The sequence below is a fragment of the Arachis hypogaea genome, chromosome 10 (genome assembly GCF_003086295.3).
Source record: "Arachis hypogaea cultivar Tifrunner chromosome 10, arahy.Tifrunner.gnm2.J5K5, whole genome shotgun sequence".
NCBI lineage: Eukaryota > Viridiplantae > Streptophyta > Magnoliopsida > Fabales > Fabaceae > Arachis > Arachis hypogaea.
In genome coordinates, this window is record NC_092045.1 from 104,078,359 (window position 1) to 104,105,953 (window position 27,595).

General features: G+C 34.1%; 2 protein-coding genes across 2 annotated transcripts; one reads left to right on the forward strand and one right to left on the reverse strand.

Annotated features, from left to right (window-relative positions):
- Window positions 1–1,037: 1,037 nt before the first annotated feature.
- Window positions 1,038–3,250, reverse strand: LOC112716240 (polygalacturonase-like). Its single transcript, XM_025768108.3, has 4 exons — window positions 3,066–3,250; window positions 2,405–2,716; window positions 1,646–2,164; window positions 1,038–1,502 (listed from the first exon to the last, which is right to left on the reverse strand). Exons 1-4 carry the CDS (start codon window positions 3,192–3,194, stop codon window positions 1,281–1,283), a joined length of 1,182 nt encoding a protein of 393 aa, XP_025623893.1. The 5' UTR covers window positions 3,195–3,250; the 3' UTR covers window positions 1,038–1,280.
- Window positions 3,251–23,630: 20,380 nt separating this feature from the next.
- Window positions 23,631–24,080, forward strand: LOC140175738 (protein MAIN-LIKE 2-like). The gene has a single exon (XM_072204284.1). It carries the CDS (start codon window positions 23,631–23,633, stop codon window positions 24,078–24,080), a length of 450 nt encoding a protein of 149 aa, XP_072060385.1.
- Window positions 24,081–27,595: the final 3,515 nt, after the last annotated feature.

Here is a 27,595-nt window from a genome sequence, read left to right on the forward strand (position 1 = left end):
TGTTATTTTTGTCAAAATTAGACCAGACAAATCGGTTTGGCTAAAAAATTGATGAACCAAATTTTAAATCAGTTTGAATTAACATTTTTTATAAAAATAACCACAATACCCCTATTATAAAAAATTACTATATATATATTAATTTTGAGAACTCTAAATCATAATTTTTCTCTTCTTTTTATGTCGTCAAAAGATTAAGATTTAGATTTTCAAAATTAATAATATATATAATAGGAATATTTTAGTCATTTTTTATAAAAGTACTATTATAGTCATTTTCTATAAAAAAAATATTAATTTAGATCGATTTAAAGTTTGGTTCACCAATTTTTCGACCAAATTAATTTGTCTGGTCTAATTTTAAAAAAAATAACACAATTTAATTGATTATATATGTTAAATTTAAATTATTAAAAAATATCTTAAAAAAAACGTTTTAAGTGTTTTTATCTTAATAACTCCTTTCTCATTTACTTTATTTTTCAACTTTCTATTTCTGCTCTTGTTGAAAACATTTTTTTTTATCACATTGATAATATACAAAATGAGCCATGATTCCTCCCATTAGTATTTTAAAAATACTTTTTTATAAAGAAAAATCTTATCCAACATATGTGTTTTTAATTTGGTACCTTTATTATAATCCAGAAATCTTTAAAATGGAAAATATTTAGCTCCTTATCAAAGCTAACAATTGAAGAGAGAATTGATGTTACCGTAACTTTTAAGTGTTATAATAAGTTGTGTCTTAACACAAATAATTTTAATATCTGATATAATATAAGAATTTAATTTTTTAATATAGAAATTTAATTAAAAATTTGATAAAAATTATAAATACTGACATAATAATTAAACTTATTTTTTGGTGCATAATTAAAATTTGAAAAAGTATAGGTAACTAATGACATTTTTAAACAACGTGTGAACAATGTAAATTAATAGGATTAAAAGAGTAAATTTAATGAGTAACATTAAATTAGGATGTAATGTACTTGTATTTGATTGGTGGTTGTTCATGTTGTTCAAGATAACCATTGTTCCCCTAGCACTCCCTTTAAAATTTTATTATAAAAAATAATTTATATTCAAGATGAAAATTGAACATACATGGAAGGTCAACCTGTAATATTAACTATTCCTAATAATTAATATCCTATCCACATCCTCACATTATTATATATCAACAGGGGATGGCTTGTCTACCCAAAAAAAAAAAATTGTAAAGTAAGTAAATGATAAGGAAATTGTGACAAACTAAAATGGCAATCTTGTAATAATTAAGTTGATGCACAAGCTGGAACTTTTCCAGTAATAGTAGGCTTGACATTAGCACATTTAGCGGTTGCTGCTGCACCATTGAATGTGAGATCAATGTTAGCAAGCTCAACTTCTTCACAAGGTACACTACTGCTACATGTAAGAAGCACCCCATCTGCAGTTCCTGAAGTTCCCTTAATGTTCTTGAACGAAACCTTACTTATCTTTATTTTTGATGGACTCTACACCATACAGAAAAGTATATATTCATCAAAATTGGATCACGATAAACAAATTTTCTGAACAGTGTATATCTTTGTATGTATTAAATACGTATAAAACTAAGATTTATGTGTTGATTAGTTGAGATTATTATATTAAATACCTGTTTGTTACACTGATTCCATGGACAATACTCTTGGTCAATGATAACAGGATTCATGACATTAACCATAGTAATATCCTCAAAATGCATATCAGTGATAGGGGATGTTCCTGTAGAATCAGGCCACGTTTTGATCCTCACACCATTGGCAGTATTAGTCAAGGTGCAATTGGTGACATAGAAGCCTTCAACAGGTTCTTCATTTGGGTACCTTCCAAGGCTTCCAACACTGATTCCATGGCCAGGTCCACAATTCACATTTTGAACCGTTATTTGTTTGCTACCATCACCCAGTGAGATGCAATCATCACCGGTGCCAATTTTTGTGTTAAGGATCTTTATGCCGGTTGATCTTCCTATGTGGATTCCATCTGTGTTGAGACTAGTAGCCGGTGCATCGATTTTGACCCCGTCAAATGTGAAATTGCTGCACCCCAACACGTTAAAATGGAAGTCTTTGCTGTCCTTCGATGTTATGTCTCGAACTACTGAATTTTTAACAAAGTTGAAACTGAAATTCTGCCAAAATTTCACAGAAAACTCAATTAAGATCAATAGAACCAACTTTTAGTTAGATGTTACCTAAAAAATTTTCAAAAAAATAAGAAGAGTTCACTTCCTCTTTCTCAACCTTCACTCTTCTTCTCTCTTTGATTCATCAAACCATTAACATCACAGTTTGAATAATTCAAGACATGAGATTTTCTCTTAGATGACATATTTTGGAATTTAGGAATGGTATGAATAATAAATAATTACCATGCACAACATTTTGCAGTTCTTGTTGGATCCACAATCATTGATTTTCCAAGCAGCAGCACCTTGACCGTCAAATATTCCATGACCTGAGACGGTTACAGAGTCAACGTAATTAATCTTGATCCATTGATCTGCACCTTTAAGATCGGAAGGATTTGCAGGTGCTTGAATTGTTCCATCAACTTGAATTTCAATGGGAGCCTTGCAAGGACCCTTCACGTCCACTGCATTCATTCTGTATGAACCACTCGGGATCGTAATTTTTGCTGCTACCGTTGATGCGCATGCTTCTTTCCAAGCACTTAAGAAAGCCTTCACACAAATATTCATAACACAAACAAAACAAAATCAACCCACAATAAAACCATTTCAATTTCACTTTCTTACATTATTGAACTATAATTAATATATCGATTATTAAACCAGCAAAATTAAGGTTTATAATTTAAAATAAGAGAAAATCTAAGGAGCCAGCACTTAACTAGGAAAAGAAAAATAAGTGATTTCACACCATTAAATAAAATCTCGAACCATTAAAAACACCAATAATAACTAATTGATGACTACAATTCACAAAATTTATTGGCTCCTAGCACTCATTGTGTTTACATCTTATTATCTAACGAATAAAAAGAAGTGCAAAATAGTAAATGAATGGTACCTGTGTTATATCTGCATTTGGTGCACCACCAAATTTTGATATATCAAATGCCCCAGGTTGAGCTCTAGTAAAGTCAGACAGAAACAATGAGAACAAAGCAATTGCAATGATTTTTACAAGAAGCTTCATGTCTTGTTTTTTTTTTTTTTTTGGAATACTTTTACAAACACAATGTCTTCCCTTCACTTTTATTGAAGAATGATGAACAAATGGTTTCATAATTCTATTTATATACTAAGTTGGAAAGATTTAAGACCACTATCTAAATATGACATCTTTATGTTCTGATGGTTTGGCCTGCTTTCTATTGTAAGTAATTAATTTGTCATCACTTGTTGCTAACAATGCACTATAATAATAATAGTTCATTATTTCACCACTAATTATGAAGAAATCACTCAAACCACACTCCGAAGTGCATTCAGCTTTTGCTTTATATTACCTTTTTTTAAGAGTACTTATTAATTTGCAATTTATAACATCTCAAAGTTTCCAAATTACTTTTTTGATTAAGTTGATTATGTGATTATATAAATTACAAATCAATTATTTAGGATTTTTATTTTATAAATATATATAAAAGAGTTTATCACTAAAGTAGATATATAGATACATCATTATGCCAGTTTTGTAATTCAAAAGAAAATAACATTTAACTAAAATCGTGAATTAACATTTAACACACAATGCAAGAATCACATAACTAATTTATTTTAACAAAAATATTAAAATTTTATTTTCTATAGTGATTTATCTAATGTAATATTAACATTTAATAGAATATATATTCTTCAAATAAGAACCAAACTGATTGAACACAAATTTCTTACGTATCACAATATAATAATAGAATTTATTATAATTTAGGATAATATATATTCTTCAAATAAGAACCAAACTGATTGAACACAAATTTCTTATGTATCACAATATAATAATATAATTTATTATAATTTAGGATTTAATGTTTAAATTTTAGAGTTTAAAGTATTACTATATATGTTAATATTATTAAGATTTTATTATTCTATTGATCTTTATAATTTTTTCGAATTTTTAGTTAAGTCTTTATATATTTTTTTAATTGAATCCATATATTATTTATTTTTTTAATTAAGTCTCTAGCTACCATAAAAAAATGTCTGAGATAATAAAATATTTTATTTAAAAAATAAATATTTTAAAATTAAGGGTAGGAGACCACCATGAACTCCACCTCTGCGTTGCGTTTTTGCCTGTGAAGCCACCATCAAGGATAAATCCACGAAACAGTAACCGTATAAACAAAAGATTGATGAATTAATTTGATGTAATTTTATTGGATATGTCTAAAATAAGTATAACAACTTTATGTTTATTAAATGTACCTTATTATTGTAAACTATTGGATTTTGTTAAATATAAATCAAAAGTTACTATTAAAAAATATTAATAGACCATAATATAATAAATATAATACACAGTAGACATTACTAGTATATAAATAAATAAATATTTTTTAATATATAATATTTTAAATAAAAAACATAATTTTTTATTATTAAATAATAAATATAAAATATATAAATATAAAAAATATAATTTTTTTATTTATTAAGATCAACAATTATCATGCAATAAAATTTTTTATAATATTAAAAAATTATATTAAAATAATATTCTTAACTACAATATAAAAATATAAAATAATTAAATTTTATTTTATATTATTTAATAAATAATTTAGATTGTTATATTAAAATTTTATTAAATAATTATTTTGTCAAAAGTATTATTATATAATATAAATTTTTATTGAAATATTTATAAAAATGTAATTTATATGTGTATTAAATTGGAGATATATATATGTGTGTGTGTTATGAATGTGTATTAGGTTGTGAATAAATAATTGCAGCTTGAAATTGTGAATACTGAAACTTGGAGGAAGCTTATTAGTTGAATTTTCAGGGGCTGTCTTGGTTTTGAATAAATTGCTTTGGTCGTTACGTGGGAATCAGCTAAGGTATGGTTTAGGTTCCTTGCATTTAATATATAATGTTCTGTGAAAACTTAGGCTAGATGAACATAGGATAAGTTGGAATGCAGGTGTATGGTTAATGTTTAGTAATTTGTTGTTGGATATACTTGGTTGGTGTTTGTGGATAATTAGTAATTGATTATGGATGGTGGTTGTTATGTTGATTTGGAAAGAACCATGATTGAATGTGTTGAATGTTGTTGTTGATGAATATATTTGGTGGAGTATTATTGCTGGAAATTGTGTTGGAATTGATAAGTTGAAAGTGAATGGAATGAAAGATAGAACGAGGTTTAAAGAGTTTGAAAATTTTGGTTCTGGGTTGAACTTTGGCGGGTTATAACTTGGCTTCCGGAATCTCAAATTGATTTCAACTTGTTTTAAATGAAAATCGGACTCGTGAAGTTTATGCCGTTCGATGAATGGAAGAAAAATGATTTAAAATGATTGAGTTACGCCCTTTGGAAGATTAAGTTTATAAACTGTGTTTAAAACCAATTCTGCAGCTTTGCTTTCTCAATTCCTACTACTGCAACTCGTTGCTGCATCTGCCTTTTTTTTTAAGAATGTACGCCCACGCGTACGCATGGAGTGAATTTTTGGCGATGCGTACCCGACGAGTCCATGCGTGCGCATAAGGGATAAACAAGCATGTTCATCTGTACGCGTGACATGAAGATTTCACCTATGCATACGCATGACGAGGGACATGCACGCGAGCTGCGTTTTTACAATACCACGCGTACGCGTGGCACCAGTTTCAGCAAACATGATTCTTAAGGTTTTTAAAACCGATTTCAGACTACTAAACATCTATTTTCATTCTATTGGTCATAAATAACAGTGTTAAACCTGATAATCAAATGAAGTTAGAAAATGAGGATAACTTGAAGGTGAAGTAAAGTTGAAAAGTGATGAATTGATTATGAGATATTACAGACAAGTCATATATGATACTTGACTGGGTATTTTGATGGAAGATTATGTATGAAATTTGGCTTGAATAATTTAATGATTTGAGATACGAGATTCTCTGGATGAAGTGTCGTGGTTTGCTACCACGTGTACTAGGTTGAAAGCTCGATACTCTGTTGACTCTAAGACGTAAATGTGACCGGGCACTATAAATTCCATGGAATGTAACCCCCATTGAGCAATATTGATTATTTGAGAAAAATATATGCATAGACTCTTGGGGATGCACGTCGAAGGATAGTCTAAGGTTTTCGGACTTGTTGGGTTGGCTGGATAACCGACAGATGAGCCTCATCAGCCATAGGACAGGCATGCATCATATGCATATTACTTGAATTACTTGCTTGTGTATTAACTGGGTGTGCCTAAATGTACTTGCCATGTTAAATGTATATTTGTTACGTGCAGTATTTGTAACCTTCTTGTGCTTGTCTTTATCTATTTATTTGTCTGTGAAAAGCATGATGGAGTTGAAGGTATGGAGGAATAGTAGTATGGGACTTAGATTTAAGGTTAAGTTAAGTTAGGTTTTAATACTTTTAGAAAACCATCTTTTATGGCTTCTGTTTAATACTTTAAGCTCTATAATCTGAGTGTCGGCATTCCAGGATTGCCTCTGGCATTCTCAGGACCTTATATATTATGTGTGTGACACATTTACCATACTGAGAACCTCCGGTTCTCATTTCATACTATGTTGTTATTTTTTAGATGCAAGTCGAGAGGCATCTCATTAGGCGTCTAGATACCTGAAGCGAAGTGGTGACTGGGTTATTTTGTTGTGCAGTGATATATATATATATATATATATATATATATATATATATATATATATATATATATATATATATATATATATATATATATATATATATACTTAGCTTTCTCTCCGCATGACTTATTCTTTTTTATCCTCTTAGAGGTTTATGGAGAGGCAGATTTCGTTTATGTACATTTGGGCTTTGGATATGTGTGTGTGTGTGTGTATGTCTGTGTGTGTTGACTTCGCAGGCTGAGTCAGGAGCTCGTTACTTTGTACCTTTGACTCTCTGTTTCTGTTTTGGGTTATTTTACACTTAACAGTTGTAGCTTTCTTAACACGCAAGTTAAGTCGTTTCTTGAGCGGTGCGCTTCTATTTCGCGATTTTTGGTTTCCTCTATTCTTCAAGGCTCCTAGCATATTATAATTCTTTTGCTATCATATGTATATATTTTATTTTAGAGGTCGTAATGCCAGACCACATTTGTTTTACGACTTAAGCGTAAAGCTCAGTGTGGTAGGGTGTTGTAAGAACCGCAACTAATCAACCGGTTAATTAAGTGATTAATTTCCCAAATCAAATTCCGAAAAGTTAGAGAGAGAATTTGAGGATTTAAAGGTGATTTCTGGACTCAGTGGGTCTTTCTGAGTCAGAAAATGTGCTTTTTACGAAAAACTGTGAAAAATCTGCAAACCGGCAGTAGAACTGGTTGAACCGGTTCAAGTCTGCCTGGTATCGCATGAGAAAAGTGAAAACCATAAAAAACCTTAGAAAAACATTAGAAACGAAAAACCGGAAGTTAATTTTAAAGGTTTGGCCCGAAGTTGGGCCAAACGGACTAAAAACGCTAACGGATTGGACCGGACCCAAGTTGGGCCCAAGCCCAACATATAAAAGGTTCATTAGTGAACAAATCAGCATCACAACACTCTAACAAAACACACACCATCAGAAATTGAAAGGAGGAGAGGAGAAGAGATTGAGCATTATTCATCTCAATTTTTCAAAGCTTATATCTTGAGCTAGAGAGCTCCGATCGCCGCACCGTTTGTGGCTACGCGTTTCATGTGAAGAGCTCTACAAAATCCACCCAAGAAACCTTCAAGGTAACCACGAAATTTTTCCAGTTTCTCTCCTCAAAATTTCGAGTATATAGGGTTTTTGGTTAAATGAGTTTTTGTGATTTTGGATGTTTAGGTTCACTTTAATCCTTGCTTAGCATTGGATTTTGACATCCAAATCTGTGGGAGAAGGTAAGAGCTACTAAACCCTTGTTAATTTATGTTTATTTGGAACCCTAGGTTGATTTAGGGTGATTTATATATATATAGTTTGATTATTGTGGCTTTGGGAGCTTTTGGAACTTATTTGTGCTTATTGGAGTGGATTTGAAAGCTTGGATTGTGATTGGAAGCTTGAAAGCTTGGATTGTGATTGGAAGCTTGTTGGTGCTCATTTTGAGTTTGGGTGCATAAAGCGAATCGGCCAATGTATGATTTCGGTTTCCTCTATGTAGTATATAATATTCATGGACACATAGGCTAGTGACCAATAAGATAGGTTGAACTAAAATGATGGTTGGTGTGTTAAATATTGATGAATTGATGAATGTTGAGTTGATTGTGATGGGTTATAATGATATGATGATGTTAAATTATTGTATGAATTAGAAGTTGGTTTCTTATGATAATTGTGGTATTATGATTTATGAAATGGTGGATTTGATGGTGATTTTGATCATAAGTGTTATATAGTTGATGTTGAAAATTGATAATAGTGAAATGAGAAGGAAAATGTGGTAAGGTTAATGTATTATGCTATAACAGGTCCATTTTGATGAAAAAATGGAGTTTTGGATGGATTGGTATGATTTTGGTATGGGTATGGTAAGATAGGGTGGTAATTGAGAAGTTTGATAAAATTGAGTTTTTAGTGAACTTTGTTTGATCATAACTTTTGCCTCGGTTTTTGGAATTGATGGAAAATTATTTAGAATTAAAGATCTTTGAAAACTCTTTGAATCAGTATAAAGTTTGTGAAAATTGGAATTTTGTAGAGGAAGTTATGATCATTCAAAGTTGGTGTTAAAAATATGAAATTCTGCAAAGTTGCAGAATTTTATGATTTCTGATATGTGCGGATGCACACCCTTGTACGGGCGCACACCCTGCGAAAATTTTGATCTGTGCGGATGCGCGCACATATCTAAGGAAAAACTTCAACCTGTGCAGACGCACACATTGGGAAGGCTTGTCTGTCGAGGGCGCTGGCACGGGTTGTGCGAGTAAACAGATTCTTGTAAAAATTTACACATGTGCGTACGCACACTCCTGTGCGTACACACGCATTTTAAAACTCTCAGGAGTGTGCGCACGCACCGACCCTTGTGCGGGCGCACACATCTTGGTTCTCAAATTTCTTGTTTTCAACTATTCTACCTTCCCAACATGGTTGTAAGCTTCCTTAACACCATTTTAAGACTTTTGGGCCTAATTTTGAGTATTAGAACATGGGATATAACTTAAGGGTTCTAGTACATGATTTTGAGACAAGTTAGAAAACGGAGGCCTAGGTTTCTGGCGTACTGAGGATGGTTTGATGTCACATGAAGGGTGTTGGATATAGAAGATGAGAAATTATGATTTGTTGATGTTCGGAAATTGAATTGTGAATAGACAGTGGTTGAGATGGGTCGGGGACTCGGATTGAGATGATGGATCTCTATATACTAAAAGATGCTTTTTGAAAACCACTGAATAATGATTTTCTGAGATTATGAGATGTTATGCGTCCGGGCAGGGGTTGAGGTTGGATCCCGCCTGTTCGAGGTAGCGGCGGCGGCGTAAGGGCGGTGGTTCATCCCGCTTGCGCTTAGATGTGAAGTCGGTGGCAATAGATCCCGCTCGCATCCCTTCGGATCTATAGGGCGTGCAGACGCCAGTACCTGGACAGTTATCCGGGCACTATATCTCGGGGGTTCCCATATGAGAAATCTGAAGAGCGACGTCTCCATGGAGATGTGTCGGGTTGGCAGTTGAACCGACAATGTGATATCACATCCATTAGGGCAGGCATTCATCATATGCATTTTCTATCTATTTGTATGCTTTGCTTACTTAAAATGGTTTGCCTAATTGAATAACATGCTTACTTACTATCTGCATTATTTGCCTTATATGCTTCTACTTGTGCTTTACTTGTATTGTACCTTATTTGTGTTTTTCTACTGGGATTGAGGAGGTTCGGAAGGCGGTGACGATGGGATCGCAATGAAGGATCGGTTGGTGAAGGTTATGGGACAGCGGTGTTTGGTTAGATTAGAAATCATCTAAGATAGATGACCTAGTTTAGTTAAGTTAATGTTGGTATTTTTATGCTTATCTGTTTTAGAATGCTTTAAACTTGAATTTTGTGATGGATATGGAGCTTAGGATTGCCTTTGGCATCTCGGGGTCTTATATCCTACATCACTGGGCCCTGTTACCATACTGAGAACCTCCGGTTCTCATACCATATCTTTGTTGTGTTTTTCAGATGTAGGTCGCAACCCACCTCAGTGAGTTGCTTTGGATGGTGACAGAAGCGGAGGATCTTGGATTCTTTTGGAGTCTTTTTGGTTTATGTTGTTTATACATCTCTCACTTTTGTATTCTGTCCTTGCCTAAAGGCTTGTATTTGAGAGAACAAAACTTGTTTAAGCTGTTTTCACTGTATGGTTCTGTATACTTGTATATGGCTAGCCGGCTTAAACTCCGCGAGTCGTGACTAGATTCCTATGATACTATATATTTATCTTTGTTATATCATGTCTGTTTCTTGTGCTTTAAGCTAGAACCTTCGTTAGTACGTTTTGCGCTTTGAAATCCTGTCTTTGAGCTATATCCTTCATCGGGCTTCTAGATTATACTATTCTTTCTATATATATTATATGTATGAGTTTAGAACTGTCGTAACCTTTGATTAACCTTTGCTTTACGACGCAAGGTAAAGCTTAGGCTAATTAGGGTGTTACAGGTGTTACAATAAATAGAGTGTGAAACTAACAACATATTAGGGATTAAACTGAAACAAAACGTGGGATAATCTACATAGACTCTAAGCAATATAAAATGAACTACTAGAAGCCTTACCTATAAATAAGAGAAGTCATACACTCGAAAAGAGAAACTTCCCTTCAACTCACAAATACACAAAGACTTTGAAGAAATTCTCATTTGCACTAATGCAAAGAAAGAAGATGGAGTATAAGGGCATTTAAGTGTTGGAAGCTAAGTCATTTGTTTTTAGGATGATAATGGGGTAGGGTGGGATGGGAGATGTTTCTCTGCTCTCTGTTCTTGCCCTTAGATTTGTTCTTTGTCCTGTCTCGATCTCCTCCATGGGAGAATATTGCCTCCCATATCTATTTTCGGTGGGGCCTTATTCTGCATCTCTTCGATAATCCTGATTGATCATTAATTTTTATAGAAGTAGAGTTACAAGTATTCATCCTATACAAAAATAGCAAAATTTTATATAAAATGCTAAACGACAAATGACAATTTCTTTCGAACTGACGCGGTGGGAGACACAACAGCAAGACAGAGTATAGAGTAGTAGACGAGGTGGAGGATGCAGCAGCAAAAAGGAGAATGGCTATGACAGCGAGAGTTGCGGGAAGGAGAACGGGTACACCCTTAAAGAGGAGAAAGAACGCCGTGAACAGAGAGAACGGCACCGTGAGAGGTGATGGTGTGTGGTGAGAAAGGAGAATGGTGATGTAGTGGCTACAACGAAGTTCGATAGAATACGAACAGTGTTAGGAATTTCTGAATTGAAGAAAGGTTATTAAATTGAGGATTAGAAATTTAGAATTTATCTTTATAACATGTAAAATGACTAAAAAATATATATAAGAAATAAATTATTGAAAACAATTAAATAAATTTATAAATTTTAAGTCTCCACACATGTCTTAGAGAATTTTTGCCTCCGTCTTTATTTTTGCGTAAAAAATTTTCCACAATTAACTTCCCATTTGAGATGATCCCCACATAGATTCCTACGCCTCCTAGAGTTTTATCATCCCTATTTGTTTTATTATTTCATTTCATTCCCAGACTAGTTTTCAATTCTTTTTAAGTTTTATTCTTCATTTATTCATTATTTTTCCAGTATTCAAACATTTCATTTGTTATTCGAACTTTTAAGTACATTACAAATTTAATGTTTGATCTTGTTATTTCTCAAACATTTTTTAAGATTTCTATTTGTAAGATTGTGTCCAAAAGAAAATAAAGTCGTTTCTTTTCAATTAACTGTATAGTATTTGATTTGAAGTTTAATTTATAATCAATAAGTCCTTGGGTCAAAATTCTGTGAAAGAAGTTGTATTTATTTTTCGATTTGAGATTATGGATACAAGTCATCTTCTATTAAGTCGAAAAACCAAAATCCAAACAAATCAATTATATTTATATCAATGATTTATATTTAAAAAGTATTCTGCGAATTAAGTTAGTTATTTTTTTATAAGATTATTAAAAAAAAGGCTAAAATCATGTTAATTTGTTTATTATTTCTAATAATAAGTCAATTTTTAAAGATTATTGTGTTCTTTATTTTTTTTTTAAATGCATTAGCATTCCCCGTCTAAAATAACAAAAATGACCAAACATTACAAAGTGGAAGTAATAATAATTTGTAATTCCTATGTACGGAATTGGGAATGTTTTAAGAAACCATCTTAACAAACACTAAAAATGTCTTTTTTTTAAGATATTTATGTGTTGTGTTATTATTGGACATCTTTATTAAATCAATTAATAATTTTATTTTTTAATAAACCAGAACAAAATCGGTTTATTATAATAACACTAATAAACCTAATTATCTGCATTATAATTATTAGATCCAGTTTGATCCGATCGAATTACACAATCTAAATCGAATATCTTTAAATTTTTTTATAAAAAGACAAATATATTTCTGATATTTTGTTTTGCAGACATTTAAATTTCTAAAAATTTAAAATACAATTAGATCCCTATAAAAAATTGGATTTTTGTTATTATTATAAAATAAATCGATTTTATTCTAATTTGTTAAAAAATTGAAAAATAACCGGTTCATTAATACGCCGAATAATAATGCGGCATGTAAGCGTCTTTATAAAAAGACGTTTTACGCGTCTTTATAGAAACATTCCCTATGTTTTAATGGGTTAGGTTGGGTTGGACTCGAATTTCATGTTTGTTTGAATGTCATTAAATTGATAAAAAAATATTTTTTTTAAAAAATTTATCTTTTAGTGTATTTAATAATTTTTTAATAGTAAAAGTAAAAGTACTAAAAAATAAAAAAATATTTTTTTAAAAAAATCACAATTTACAATTTTTTTAAAAGATTTTTTATTTCAAAAAGACAATAAATTTATTTAGATGAAATTGGTTGGTCCATAATGTACTACAAGCAAAAGGGTACTTTGGATTATACCAATAGAAAAGTAAAACAACAATTAGGAATTGAAGAAAAGGTAAAATAGGTTCATATGAGAGTTTCACGCTTCATGTAAGAGACGTCTCTCCTCAGTCATACGACAAGCTTTTTCATATATTTCCACTGATAATTTTCTTCGATTTTCAAAGGTAGCAGCATTCCTTGCTCTCCAGATGTACCAAACAAGGTTCGCAGCAAGCTCCTTCTTCTTTTGAGATTCTCGGCTTCTATTCAAAGATTCCATAAAGATAATCACCATATCCATGACTCCATAGCTTCTATTCAGTAGTAGAAGTCCTACAAGATCCCATGCTTCAACCATGTTTTAACATCTCCAAAGAAAATAGTGTACCGATTTCTCTATAGCATCACAAATTGGACAGATAGGATTTACATTTTAAAAGGGTGTTTTTCAGGTTCTAAAACTCAGTCCATAATTATTTTGATCTGCACTATTTTGGCAGAAATTCTTGAGGTGAATAAAAAACTGGAACACTATTTCATATCCTGAAACCACCAAATATTCTCCAAATTTCTTCTTTTGTCATGTAATTTTATCTTCACATTACTGTATAGAAGTTTCTAGTATTGCATATGCACCTGCTAGATTAAATAGTTAAGTAATTGTGATCTGTTCTCATTGAGCATTTGGTAGAATTAACTCGAAAACTCAAGTAGATTGATAGTTCAGATTAGGCTGGAATGATAATTCGTGCGAACTAAGCTCTATAAGCGAGTGGTCTTCTATTATCACTAAATTTCCTCCCAAATTTTCAGAAATGCCCTTTTCTAACATCTTTTGTCCTTCCATAATACTTCTCTATCCCCATGACGGATTGTATCCCATTTTCACATTTAGAAAGTTGGAATATTTAAAATATCTGCTCTTGAAGACCTTGTGGACTAGAGAGTGAGTCTGAGAAAATAGTCTCCAACCTTACTTAGCTAACATAGCCAGGTTAAAAGCTCTTAAATCCTTAAAATTCAGTTCTCTCTGTTATTCTATTCTTTATGAAATTTGCCATTCAACCCAATGCATTCTTCATTCTGTGTCTCTCTGGCCCCGCCAAAATCGCATCATTGCTTTCTGAATGTCTTCGAGAAGTGATTATGGAAGTTTAAAATAACTCAGCATATAAATTGGTATAGCCGTTCTAATTGCCTTGATCAAAACCTCTCTTACACTAGACGAGAGTAATGAGCGCTTCCAATGTTGAAATTTTTTATTCACCTTGTTCTTAATATAGTTAAAAGTAGCATTTTTGGACCTATGAAATGTTGTCAGAAATTCCAAATATTTATCTTGATGCCCAACATTAGCCACTTGTAGAATCAAAGCCAATTGCTCCTTTACATGGATAGGTGTATTTTTGATAAAAAAAAAAAAAGACCGAAGACTTATCAAGATTAATCATCTGACCACTAACCTTCTCATAGTTCTGAAGGATTCTAGTTAAACTGAGATAGTCTTGCTCTGTAGCTTTACCGAATAAAATTGAATCGTCTGCAAAGAATAGATGATTGATTCTCAGACACCTAGGATTAAGTTTCAAACCAGAAAAAACCTACTCCTATTCTCCCTTATAGAGCAGATGGGATAATCTCTCTACACAAAAAAGAAAAATATATGGCGATAAAGGATCACCTTGTCGCAATTCCCTACATGGTTTAAAATAACCATGTAGTTGTCCTTCTACAGTAACAGAATATGAAATAGTCATCACACACTCCTGAATCCAATTCAACCATAGATTGCAAAAACCCAACTTTCTCATAATAATCCAAACAAAGTCCCACTCAGTTCTATCATACGCTTTGCTCATATCCAGCTTCAGAGCTAATTCATAACATCCACCATTCTTGTTCTTAAGAAAATACATGAATTCATAAGCAATTAGAATTTCATCACTGATTAGCCTACTATTTAAAAAGTCAGTTTGATTATCACTAATTACTCTATTCATGATATGTTGTATACAATGAGCAAGAAATTTGAAAACTATTTTGTAAAACATACTACTTAAGCTGATAGGCCGAATATGCTTCATAGTAGTTGAATTCAGAATCTTAGGAATAAGACAGATATTTGTATGATTAAAGACTTTAGACATTTTACCTCCAGAGAATAAACTTTTGATCGCACAATTAACAACTCTCTGAATTATTTTCCAGTAATTTTGAAAAAACTTCATTGTGAAACCATCCTTTCTCGGGGCTAAAAAAGGATTAATAGAAAATAAGACTGTCTTGATCTCTTTTTCAGTAATCAGTTTTGTCAGTTCCCTGTTAGTATCTTTAGAAATTTTGACTGGAATATTCTGAATAACATCATCAGGCTCTTTTGGGTTAGAGGAAGTAAACGAGTTATGAAAGTAAGATTGAGCAACTGCAGCTATTTTATCAATGTTTAAAGCTGTATTTTCATCTTCATCCTCCAAATACTGAACCTTATTTCTCCGGCTTCTATTCTGAAACTTAAGAGTGAAAAAATCGAGTATTTCTATCCCTCCAATGCAGCTATTAAACTCTCAATTTTTCTTTTCAATCACTCTTCTTGTTCGATAGCATCCTCTAATTTAGCTTGAAGGGTTCAGATTTTATGACCATTAGCCCCATTCTCTTTCTCCTTTACTGTAGTCTGACCTAACTCACGTATCTACATTAGTGAATTAGTGAAGCTAGTTTTCTGCCACTCTACCAATTTATGGCGGCATGCATTGAGTTTCTCTACCAACCGATACATTGGCAAGCCTATCACCCTTTGGTTCCAAACATCTTTGACAATATTAGTAATCTCCACGTTATCACACCATCTCTCTTGGAACTAAAAGAGTCTCTTTGTTCTCTTTTTTTCTCTCTCTGAACTAAGTGACAAAGGACAGTGGTTAGAACCTGATTCATCCAGGTGTACCACAAAACTTGATGAATGCTCATCTCTTTATTATTGGTTAATCAAAACTCTATTGAGCTTCTCCTTGACAAAGTTATCTCCAAATTGCCTATTACTCCAAGTGAATTTTTTCTCTTCATACCCTATATCCACCAAACCTCCATCATTAATGAAATGCTATATAGATATGGCAAATTTAGTTTGGCCTCCCTCTTTTTCATGGTTAACCTAGATAACATTAAAATCTTCAATCATAATCAATGGATCATCACCTTCTCATATCACCTGCCTCAGATGTGAAAACTGTTGCTCTCTAGCTTGGTCATCTGTACTCAAGTGCACTCCAATAATTACCCTTCATCTACCATCTGCCTTTTGATCCTTTCATTCAAATTCGATAAAGAAATTATCATAGTTTTTAATATCTACCGTAGCTGTTCCCTTCCATGCAACCATCAGCCCAGCCAAACCAATAGGATCCATTGTGAAAATTGAATTAAAACTCACCCTCATCATTATGCCTTCCACAGTCAAGACATTATTCTTTGTCTCACACAAGAATAATATCTCGGGAGAATGAGATCTAATAATCCCTTTCATGTTGTGAATTGTCAAAGGTTTCTCCAAACCTTACAATTCTACATTAACATCTTCATGGATCCTTGGGTGCAAGGGTGGCAAACGGACCGAAATCCGTCGGGTTAGTCCGCGTAACCCACCAAAAAAGGCAGGTTGGGTTGGAAATTTGAAACGGCCAAACATAAAAAGCCTGTCTAACCCGCGCCGCCTAATCCGTGGGCTTTGGTGGGGCAGGGCGGGCTTCCTCGGCAGGCCAAGCATTTTTTTGTCAGGACCATTTTTTACAAATTTCTATGATATTATTGATCTACAAGAGGATAAAGATGATAATTGAAGATGTTTTAAGTTATATTTCGAATTATGTTTTATGTTTGATTGATTATAAACTTGAAGATGTTTAATTATATATTTTGGACAATGTTTGTTTTGCTTTGGACAATATTGGTTTTATTATTTTATTTCAAAAAACATGGTTTATGATTATATTTATTACATATTTAAAATTATAAAGACTTTAATGTTTGTGAATTTAGAAATTATAATTTTTTTATATGTTTAGAAATTATAAATTTATTGAAATTGTTGTGAAATTATATATATTGTTTAATATTTAATGGTTTATATAAAAAAAGAGATTTGGCGGGCCAACCAGCTCACCGTTAAGTGAGACGGGAGAAGAATTCAGGATCGCCTCACTAGCGGGTCGGGGTGGGCCAACCCGCCAGATGGCGGGCTTTTGGTGGGGCGGGAGCGGGATTCCCCATTTGCCACCACTACTTGGGTTCCCATTGTGGGTTGGCACTCTCTCCTTCTTCGACTTGCCTAATATTATTCTTGCAATACTTCTTCAATAGAGCATTCTTCCCTAAACCTCCAGTTCTCCTTCTAATCGCATCTACTAATCTATAAACTCTTTCTTCTCGAGTCAAATATTTTAAACTTTGTCTTCTATGACCTCTTGAATTTTTCTTCGTCAGAAGAGCCAACAGAGAATAAACATTTCCTATTTTGTGTTAAAGGATTGTCATTCTCATTTGTCAGCTCACCACTATCCAAACCAGCATCAGTCAGTCTTCTATGCCCTGATCTTCATTCTCTTTCAGCACTAATATCTTGTTATTGCCTTGAATTTCCTTTTCTGGTTTATTTTGACAATTGTTATCACTCATTGAGAGACTCGTGAAACTCTTAATGACGCTAACCTAAGTAGGCTTCTTCAGTCTTTGTTGACTATTCTGATTGAACAATGAATAATTAGAGTTAAAGTTTTCTTTCAGCTCTCTAACCCTTATTCATATTTGATCTGCTCACAGCCAAGGCCCCCATCCCTCCTCTTCTTCCTTATAGTAGTTGAATCCTCCAAAAGTTTGTTGCATCCTTTCACTTCATGTCCTAGAAATCTACAATAATAACAAAAATTGCCAATATGTTCGTATTTCAGTTGTAGTTCTATCACCTTCTAATTTTTGCTTGCAATTTTCATAATCCTCTGAAGAGGTTTGGTGACATCCATCATGACCTGAATCTTCAAAATGCTTGCATCTTTTTCCCTTATTTCAAACAAGTCAGCAATAACCTTGCCAATCACACCCCCACTTTCCTCCTGAGTTCTTGGGTTTTGTATTGCTTCGGTAGTCCCCAAAATTGAATCCAAATAGGGACAAGAGAGAATTCCTTTTCTATGATATGAATTTTCTTCTGCCACCTTCTCATATTCAAAATGTAAGTTTTGAATGTCCACGAAACTCCTCTTTCAATACATAACAGATCTGTTTCACTTTCAAAGAAAAATTGAAAAATATTACCTCCATGATCCAGCACCTTAAATTCCTCTGGTTGTCTCTAGATTGTATATAGTATTAATTCTAATGTATCAGCATTGAATTAGCGATCAACTAGTAATCTACCAATCAGGCTACATGAGTATTTGTCTAGACTCTCCTTAACATTCTCATCTCCAAACCTCACCACCTCCTCTTCTCATAAATGGTGATGTTGACTAGAACAACTCTGATTAGCAGTAGTCCCTGCTATTGAGACTAGGCTAGAATTCAATGAAAAATATTCATAGGAATTTTTAGAATAGGATAACTCTACAAACTCTAGCAGAGTAGTAAAAAGACCCTAGCTGTGCTAGGACTAAGTTTGAATTTATATAAACAAGCTCTTTGGAGCTATTAATTTCGTTAAAAAAATATGTTTTTCACATAATAAATAAACAAAAAAGTATTTTTATATTATTATACCCAAATATAATTAATAGATAAAAAAAAATTTGCATAAAATATCAAAACATAAAATTACTTTTACTTTTCTATAAGATCTTTTAAAAAAATATATCTCAAAAAAATTTCTTAAAAATTCATCCAAACAAGTTCTTCATTAGATTAGGCCTAACATTTTTATTAAATTTTTTTAACATTTAATTCGATTAGTACTACTATCCCAAAAAAATAATTAAAAGAAGTGACTTGACTACATAATTGTGAGGGTAAATGACCTTTATAAACCAAATATATGCTAATTTTACATGAATTCCCCAAAACAAAAAATATTACGTGGTCCATGCATATTCCTATGTAAATCGAATTCATTGAATTTAAATTAGTCTAAGTTGTACTAAGTCGAATCAAGATGATTCAAATTACGTGGCGCACTACTAAATCGAATTAAGTCAATTTGATTTACAAACTCTTAGTAGATCGAATTTAACAAAGTCGATTTATACTCAATAGTGGCTAGTGGTAAATCGAGTCCACTAGGTTCGATTTACTATGCAGTGATCCATATATATAAATCGAGCTGAATTAATTCAATTTAATATGATATTAACATGTATAAATACGAGTTGAACATGAATTTCTCATCATAGTGGGACTCACAATTGCTAATGATGAGAGTTTTTTAGTTTTGGTGCACTATAAAGGGTCAATTAAGAAAAAAACATGATCTGGAATTAAATTTACTGATAAGGATTCGCTGAGTATTTTTCTCAAACCTTCAACGAGTTTCATCGAGTTTCAAAATACTATAATCCAAAAACTAGGGTTGTATGGCGTGAAACGGTGGAGAAGTTATTCTATAAAATTTTGATTTCCGTGTTGCGCGATGATATGTACAATTCTTTCGTCATAAGTAGTGACGAAGATTTGCAAGTTTTATTCCATTGTTGTCGTCAGTTTTCCGAGGTGATGACATCTGAGCTATTAGCCAAACTTGTAGATGTGGTCTGCAGTTCAGGAGGTTCGAATTGGAATCCTCAATCCTCAGTAATGCCAGCCTGCTCTAGTTCAATGCCTCTTGGTGCCTCGTCATCTATGCTGGTGATTGCACCTGAGGCAATTTTGGTTGCATCTCCATCCTTCGTAGCTGATCTAAACCGCATTTGTGATGGAGAAATAGGTGATACTCGACCCTTCGGTGACTTTGCAATTGCGATGGTCAGTACTCCTATTATTGTCCCAATTTTCAGAGAGGGTAGAGCACCAGATGGTGTCGAAGATATACCGCGGGATGATGATGATAATGATGTGAAAAGTTACAAATTCTAACCAAACATGTTATCACAACTCATCAACATACTTAGTTATCCCTCATCTAACATGCATTTGTAGTTTCAATGTTCTCATGAATTACTACCCCTAAATCAATATTCTAACTACTATTTGAAGTTTACAAATTATAATAATCAAGTTCTAAGCAATTTAATATTACTAACAATTCTTTATTTCTTAAAGAAAATAAATTAAATTAAATTTCATTCACTAACCTCTTCATGGACGCTACTAGTAATATAGGTGACTCGTCCAACCCGATAAATTTGATTTGGGTCATCTTCTATTTTCACAATTTCAATCTCTTAGTATAGATTTCCATTGTTAATATAGAATTTTTGTTTTGGGTAAATTTGGTATGGTGAAATATAATTCAAAATAAGTGAATTTGAATTCCTTATATAGCAATATATATGCTAAATCGAATTTATATGTGTCGATTTGCATTGGAACACGATCACTTGTAATTCGAATCCATTTCATTCGAATTATTGTTGGTGTAATTCGAATTTATTCAATTCGATTTACTATGTGCTACAATACCATAAGCTGAATCGAATAAGCTGTATTGAATTACTATGAATGGGTTAATACCATAAGTATTTTGCATTTCATTCGTTGCTAAATCGAAGCTACTTATTTTGATTTACCCTAAACCCTACTAATTCGAATTATATTAATTTGATTTAGTACTATAAAGTTTAAATCAAATTTAATGAATGTAATGTTTTTTATTAATTTTAAAAAATTCATGTAATATTAAAATGGGGTAAAAAACACAAATAAACCATGGAAGGAAACTTGTTACATGAATAAGCCAAATAGAAAAGTGACTCACGAATCAGCCAAAGCCTATTTCTATATAATTCGAACCTAATAGGTTCGAACTTCATAGCTATAATTCGAACCTAATTGGTTTGAATTACTCTTCATTTCGTGGCTCAAATAATTCGAACCTAATTGGTTCGAATTACTTTACATTTGGCTCAAATAATTCGAACCTAATTGGTTCGAATTACATGCAATTGTGGTATAAAAGGAGTTCGAATCAAGCAAATTCGAACCACTTCTCATTTCTCATACCCCACTAAATCCCAGAGAAAACGACCCAGATTTGATCCAAGAAATAGTTGAACCGAGGACTCAGCTTATGGGGGACGATCCTGAAAGGCTGTACCGGTTGGACGGGGTTACTCATTGATGAGCGGATAATTTATACGCTTTTTGGCATTGTTTTTAGTATGTTTTTAGTATGTTTTAGTTAGTTTTTATTATATTTTTATTAGTTTTTATTTAAAATTAACTTTTCTGGACTTTACTATGAGTTTGTGTGTTTTTCTGTGATTTCAGATATTTTCTGGCTGAAATTGAGGGACCTGAGCAAAAATATGATTCAGAGGCTGAAAAAGGACTGCATATGCTGTTGGATTCTAACCTCCCTGCACTCGAAGTGGATTTTCTGGAGCTACAGAATCCCAATTGGCGCGCTCTCAATTGCGTTGGAAAGTAGACATCCCGGGCTTTTCAGCAATATATAATAGTCCATACTTTGCCCGAGATTTGATGGCCCAAACCGGCGTTCCAAATCAGCTCAAGACTGCCCGGCGTTTAACGCCGGAACTGGCACAGAAGTGGGATTTAAACGCCCAAACTGGCACAAAAGCTGGTGTTTAACTCCAAGAAAAGTCTCTACACGAAAATGCTTCAATTCTCAGCCCAAGCACACACCAAGTGGACCCGGAAGTGGATTTTTATGTCATTTACTCATTTCTGTAAACCCTAAGCTACTAGTTCTCTATAAATAGGACATTTTGCTATTGTATTTTCATCTTGGTAGCTATCTTCGAGTAGTCTTATGCTATCTTAGATCATGAGGCTGGCCTCACGGCCATGCCTAGACCTTGTTCTTATGTATTTTCAACGGTGGAGTTTCTACACACCATAGATTAAGGTGTGGAGCTCTGCTGTACCTCGAGTATTAATGCAATTACTATTGTTCTTCTATTCAATTCATCTTATTCTTGTTCTAAGATATCACTTGTTCCTCAACTTGATGAATGTGATGATCCGTGACACTCATCATCATTCTCACCTATGAACGTGTGCCTGACAACCACCTCCGTTCTACCTTAGATTGAGTGGATATCTCTTGGATTCCTTAATCAGAATCTTCGTGGTATAAGCTAGAATTGATGGTGGTATTCAAGAGAATCCGGAAGGTCTAAATCTTGTTTGTGGTATTCTGAGTAGGATTCAAGGATTGAATGACTGTGACGAGCTTCAAACTCCTGAAGGCTGGGCATTAGTGACAGACACAAAAGAATCAATGGATTCTATTCCAACCTGATTGAGAACCGACAGATGATTAGCCGTGCTGTGACAGAGCGCGTTGAACATTTTCACTGAAAGGACGGGATTGTAGCTACTGACAATGGTGATGCCCAACATACAGCTTGCCATGGAAAGGAGTAAGAAGGATTGGATGAAGACAGTAGGAAAGCAGAGAGGCGGAAGGGACAAAGCATCTCCATACGCTTATCTGAAATTCTCACCAATGAATTACATAAGTATCTCTATCTTTATTTTATGCTTTATTCATAAATCATCTATAACCATTTGAATCTGCCTGACTGAGATTTACAAGATGACCATAGCTTGCTTCATACCAACAATCTCCGTGGGATCGACCCTTACTCGCATAAGGTTTATTACTTGGACGACCCAGTGCACTTGCTGGTTAGTTGTGCGAAGTTGTGATAAAGAGTTGAGATTGCAGTTGAGCGTACCATGTTGATGGCGCCATTGATGATCACAATTTTGTGCACCACTCATATAGCCGGGGTGATCAAGGACGAGGTTAGTACATAGAAAACTTTGTGCACATAGTTTATTTGAGTTAGTAGTTTTTCCTGTGGTTTTAGTGGTGGTGTTAATTGGAAATGGTTTATGTTAAAGGTTTTGCATGCGGTTTAGTTGGTGGTTTATGCTAAGTGATTTTTTGTAGGTGGTTTTATATGTGGTTGTGTTAATTGTTTATGTAAGTGGTTTATGTTAGCGGTTTATGTTAGGTGGTATTGTTAGTGGTTTATGTTAGGTGATATTGTTAGTGGTTTATTGTAGTGGTATTGCAAATGGTTTATTTTAGTGATTTTGCATGCGGTTTGGTTGGTGGTTTATGATAAGTGGTTTTTTGTAAGTAGTTTATATAAGTGGTTTATTGTGTTAGTATTTTTTTTGGCTTACCAGTATTGTATGTGGTTCTAATAATGCGGTCCATTTAATGCGCAGCCATAGCGATGCATCAGGAGCATGCGGCGGCAACAAGGCATGTCACTCGATGAGCGTTATGTTCCATACTTGCAGATGGCCGGCTTATACCATCTGGCTAGGCTCAACAATAGATGGTATCGGTTAGATGAGCCCCTTGTCAGCGCCTTTGTCGAGCGGTGGCGTCCTGAGACGCACACCTTCCATATGCCCTTCGGAGAGTGCACCATCACGCTTCAGGACGTGGCGTACCAATTAGGGTTGGCAGTGGACAGGCGTTATGTCAGCGGTTGCCTTACAGATTTTCATATGTATATCGAGGGCGGACGTCCAGCTTGGGTGTGGTTCGAGGAGTTGCTTGGAGTGATTCCTCCTCCGAGCCAGGTTCAGAAGTTCGCAGTTAACTGCACCTGGTTCCAGGAGACTTTCGAAGAGTGCCCCGAGGGAGCCGATGAGGAGACTGTGCACCGATTGCTCGTGCCTATATCATGATGTTGTTAGGCACTCAGTTGTTTGGAGACAAGTCCGGCAACCGCATTCACATCAGATGGCTTCCCTACGTTGATAGGCTTGAGGAGATGGGTTCCTACAGTTGGGGGTCTGCTGCATTGGCTTGGTTGTACCAGTGCATGTGCCGAGTGGCAAACAGACATGTGGTTAAGTTAGCGGGCCCACTACAGCTACTTCAGTCCTAGATCTTCTGGCGCTTTCCCAGGTTTAGGCCTGCTGGGTATGATATGTGCAGCTGGCCTTTGGCATCGAGGTATGCTACTCGCACTTTTATATTTCAAGTTAAGATAGATATTCTTCATGCACGCTTGTAGTGTATTACAAATATGTCATACTTCTGATTAACCATCACACCCATGTGCGCTACAGGTGGTCAAGTTACAGCCATTCCTACAGCGAGAAGGGTCCTAGAGTATAGAGCACGCGACTGAAGATAGACATGTTGCAGCCCAGGGATGTGAGTGTTGTTCCTGTCATACTTTTATTTGAATAACTAGACATCAGATGTTTCTGTATTATAAGAGTTGGCGTGACAACATAGCTATTTTTCTGTGCAGTTTATCTGGATGCCGTATAGCTCCCCCGATGTACTTCAGGTTGTGCATCCGGAGGCGTTGGAGCCTCGCACACGGCGCTTTGGCGGTCTGTCACGTCGCTTATATACTTTTCCGTTGTAGAGTGGCATCAGGTAGATAGGGTTCTACCTCAGTTCGGTGGTGTGCAGCCCCTTCCACGTCCCGCCCTTAACATCAACTTTCTGATGTCGAAGGACGGGAGAGGCGATGATCGTTGGTTTCTGTCTGTATTATGGAATTGGCATACTCTTTGGGAGACCCGTGCGGACCACATCCTCCGGTTCGATGTTGTTGCCGACCCTGGACCTTCGCACGCCTTTCTAGACTGGTGGAGTCGGCATGGAAAGAGGTTCTTATCACCCGAGTTTGATCTGGGGGATCCGAGGGGCGTTCCTATTCTTGTCGAGGCATCACAGAGGGGTCCTGGGCGAGTTCCCGACATGGATCGAGTCGACGACGTCCCTAATGGCGACGGGTTAAAAAGAGAGCTCGTGTCGGGACACGACGGAGCCAGCGTGAGTGGAGGTGGGTAGAACAGGCTATCGACGAGGCTAATGAGGCAGGTAGGGGTGGTCGTCGAGGACGAGGGCGTGGAGGCAGACGGAGGGCACCCGTTGCGGGCCAGGACCATGGTGAGGCTGGTGGCCTTGGTGGACAGGGGCACGCCACCGGAGATCCTGCTGCCCATGCTGAGGCTGGACTTGGGGAGGTGCCGCTGGGAGATTACTTTGTTGGAGTTTCCCCTTACGACCACACACCTCAGGAGAGTACGCCATGGGTGAGTCCAGGCAGCACGTTTTCAGACTTACTTGCCAGTGTTGGGTTTGATGGGGATCTTGGATCCCCCTTCTTTGATGACATCAGTGCCATGATGCATGATGATGAGGCTGTCCTGGGCGGAGTCAGACGACAGGGACACAGGCAGTGTTAGATGTCGATCTGAATGAGCCGCCCTCCGTGTCTCCTCCTCAGTATTTCGCTTTGGGTGGTACCCCAGCGTCGACACATACTGCTAAGTCACATTCAGTTGCCGGGCCGTCCTTATCCCGACCGGTACATGTCCAGCCTAGGACGCCTGCACAGCCAGCCCGCAGGACGAGGACGAGGACGAGATCGAGGATGAGGAGCCGCCTATCCGGAGAGGTCAGAGGACACGGGTTCCACGTCGTTGCTTCACAGGGTCGCACCTTTTTAGATGATTTATGTGCCGAGTTGTATGTTACCCATGTTGGTCTATGTATTTTGTTACCAGTGTTACTTCGTATCCACCTTTACATGTATGTCTGTGTTACTCTGAAAATATCTGTACTTAGTATTTTGATGTTATTTAATTGCCGCATCATGTCTTGATTAATGTAACTCGTACACTAATTTATTCCCATGCACGTAACGTATTCAGCTCTGTTCCTTACTAATTTGAACCATCTTAGTTCAATTTGCATTTAAAGTAATTCGAACCAATTAGGTTCGAATTATTTGAGCCACGAAATGAAGAGTAATTCGAACCTATTAGGTTCAAATTATAACTATGAAGTTCGAACCAATTAGGTTCGATTTACGTTCAAATAGAGTTCGAACCTATTAGGTTCAAATTATATAGAAATAGGTTTTGACTGATTCGTGAATCATTTTTCTATTTGACTGATTTGCGTAAATTTTTTCTCTCCTTGGCTTATATCAATGATTTGCCCTATTAAAATGTGTTTGGTATATGCATGTGATTTACCCTAATTGTGATGAGTTATTAAAACGATGTTTTTGGTTTATACGAACAAAAAGCAACCTTGTCTGGAAAGAATGTCAATAATTTGTCCCCTTATAAGTTGAAATATATATATATATATATATATATATATATATATATATATATATATATATATATATATATATATATATATATATATATATATATTGAATTATTATTATTATTATTATTATTATTATTATTATTATTATTATTAATGATGGAACCTAGTAGCTAGGAATTCATTCTCATTCTCACATCACATGTGATGTCCTGAATAGGCATGGCATAGATCTTTTTCAAATTTTATATCTCTATTGAATATTTGAACCTGACAAAACCATTTACCAACACTATGCTAAGTATAGATGTTTTTATTATTGTTCTGTTGCAAAATCTCATCATTCCTCGTTACACAACTTTTAGTAGTCTATTATATACATGGTTGTAAAAAGTTGAATCAGACCGATCGGTTCAATTGAAAATTGATAATCTGAATTCTTAATCAGTCCAGTTTAATTTTTAGACCACCATATAAAAATAAAAACCGATGTAAACCAATCAAAAATCAGTATGAACTAATCTAACCAAATTGCTTAAGAAAAAATTCCAAAATTAATGAAGATACAGTTTGAACTTAAGTCCTAACCTAAGTCCTTTTTAATACTGCATACTTCTCTTATTACTAAATTATATTATTTTTTAATATTTTATATGTTAATTATTAATTATATAATAAAATTACATAATAACTTTTTAGATATTATTTTAATTTTATACTCATTTATATTTAAATTAATTATATTTTTATTATTCATAATTATTAATAAAAATATTATTAAATATATAAATAAAAAATATCAAATATTTTTATGAATTATAATATAATTACCTTTTTATGATATGATTATATGTTATTTATTAATATTATTTTTTAATAAATACATATAGTATATAATAATATAATAAATATAATATAAAAATAAAATTAAAGAATTTTTATTATAAAAAATACTAGAATTTTATATACTTATTTAATAATAATCGCCTAATCGAATTATAACTTGTTGATTATAAGTTATTGAAATTTGATTATTTTTTAAATATTAGTAAATATATGTATTTTAAATTTTAATTTTAGATTTTTATCTATTTTATATTTTTTATTTATATAAGAT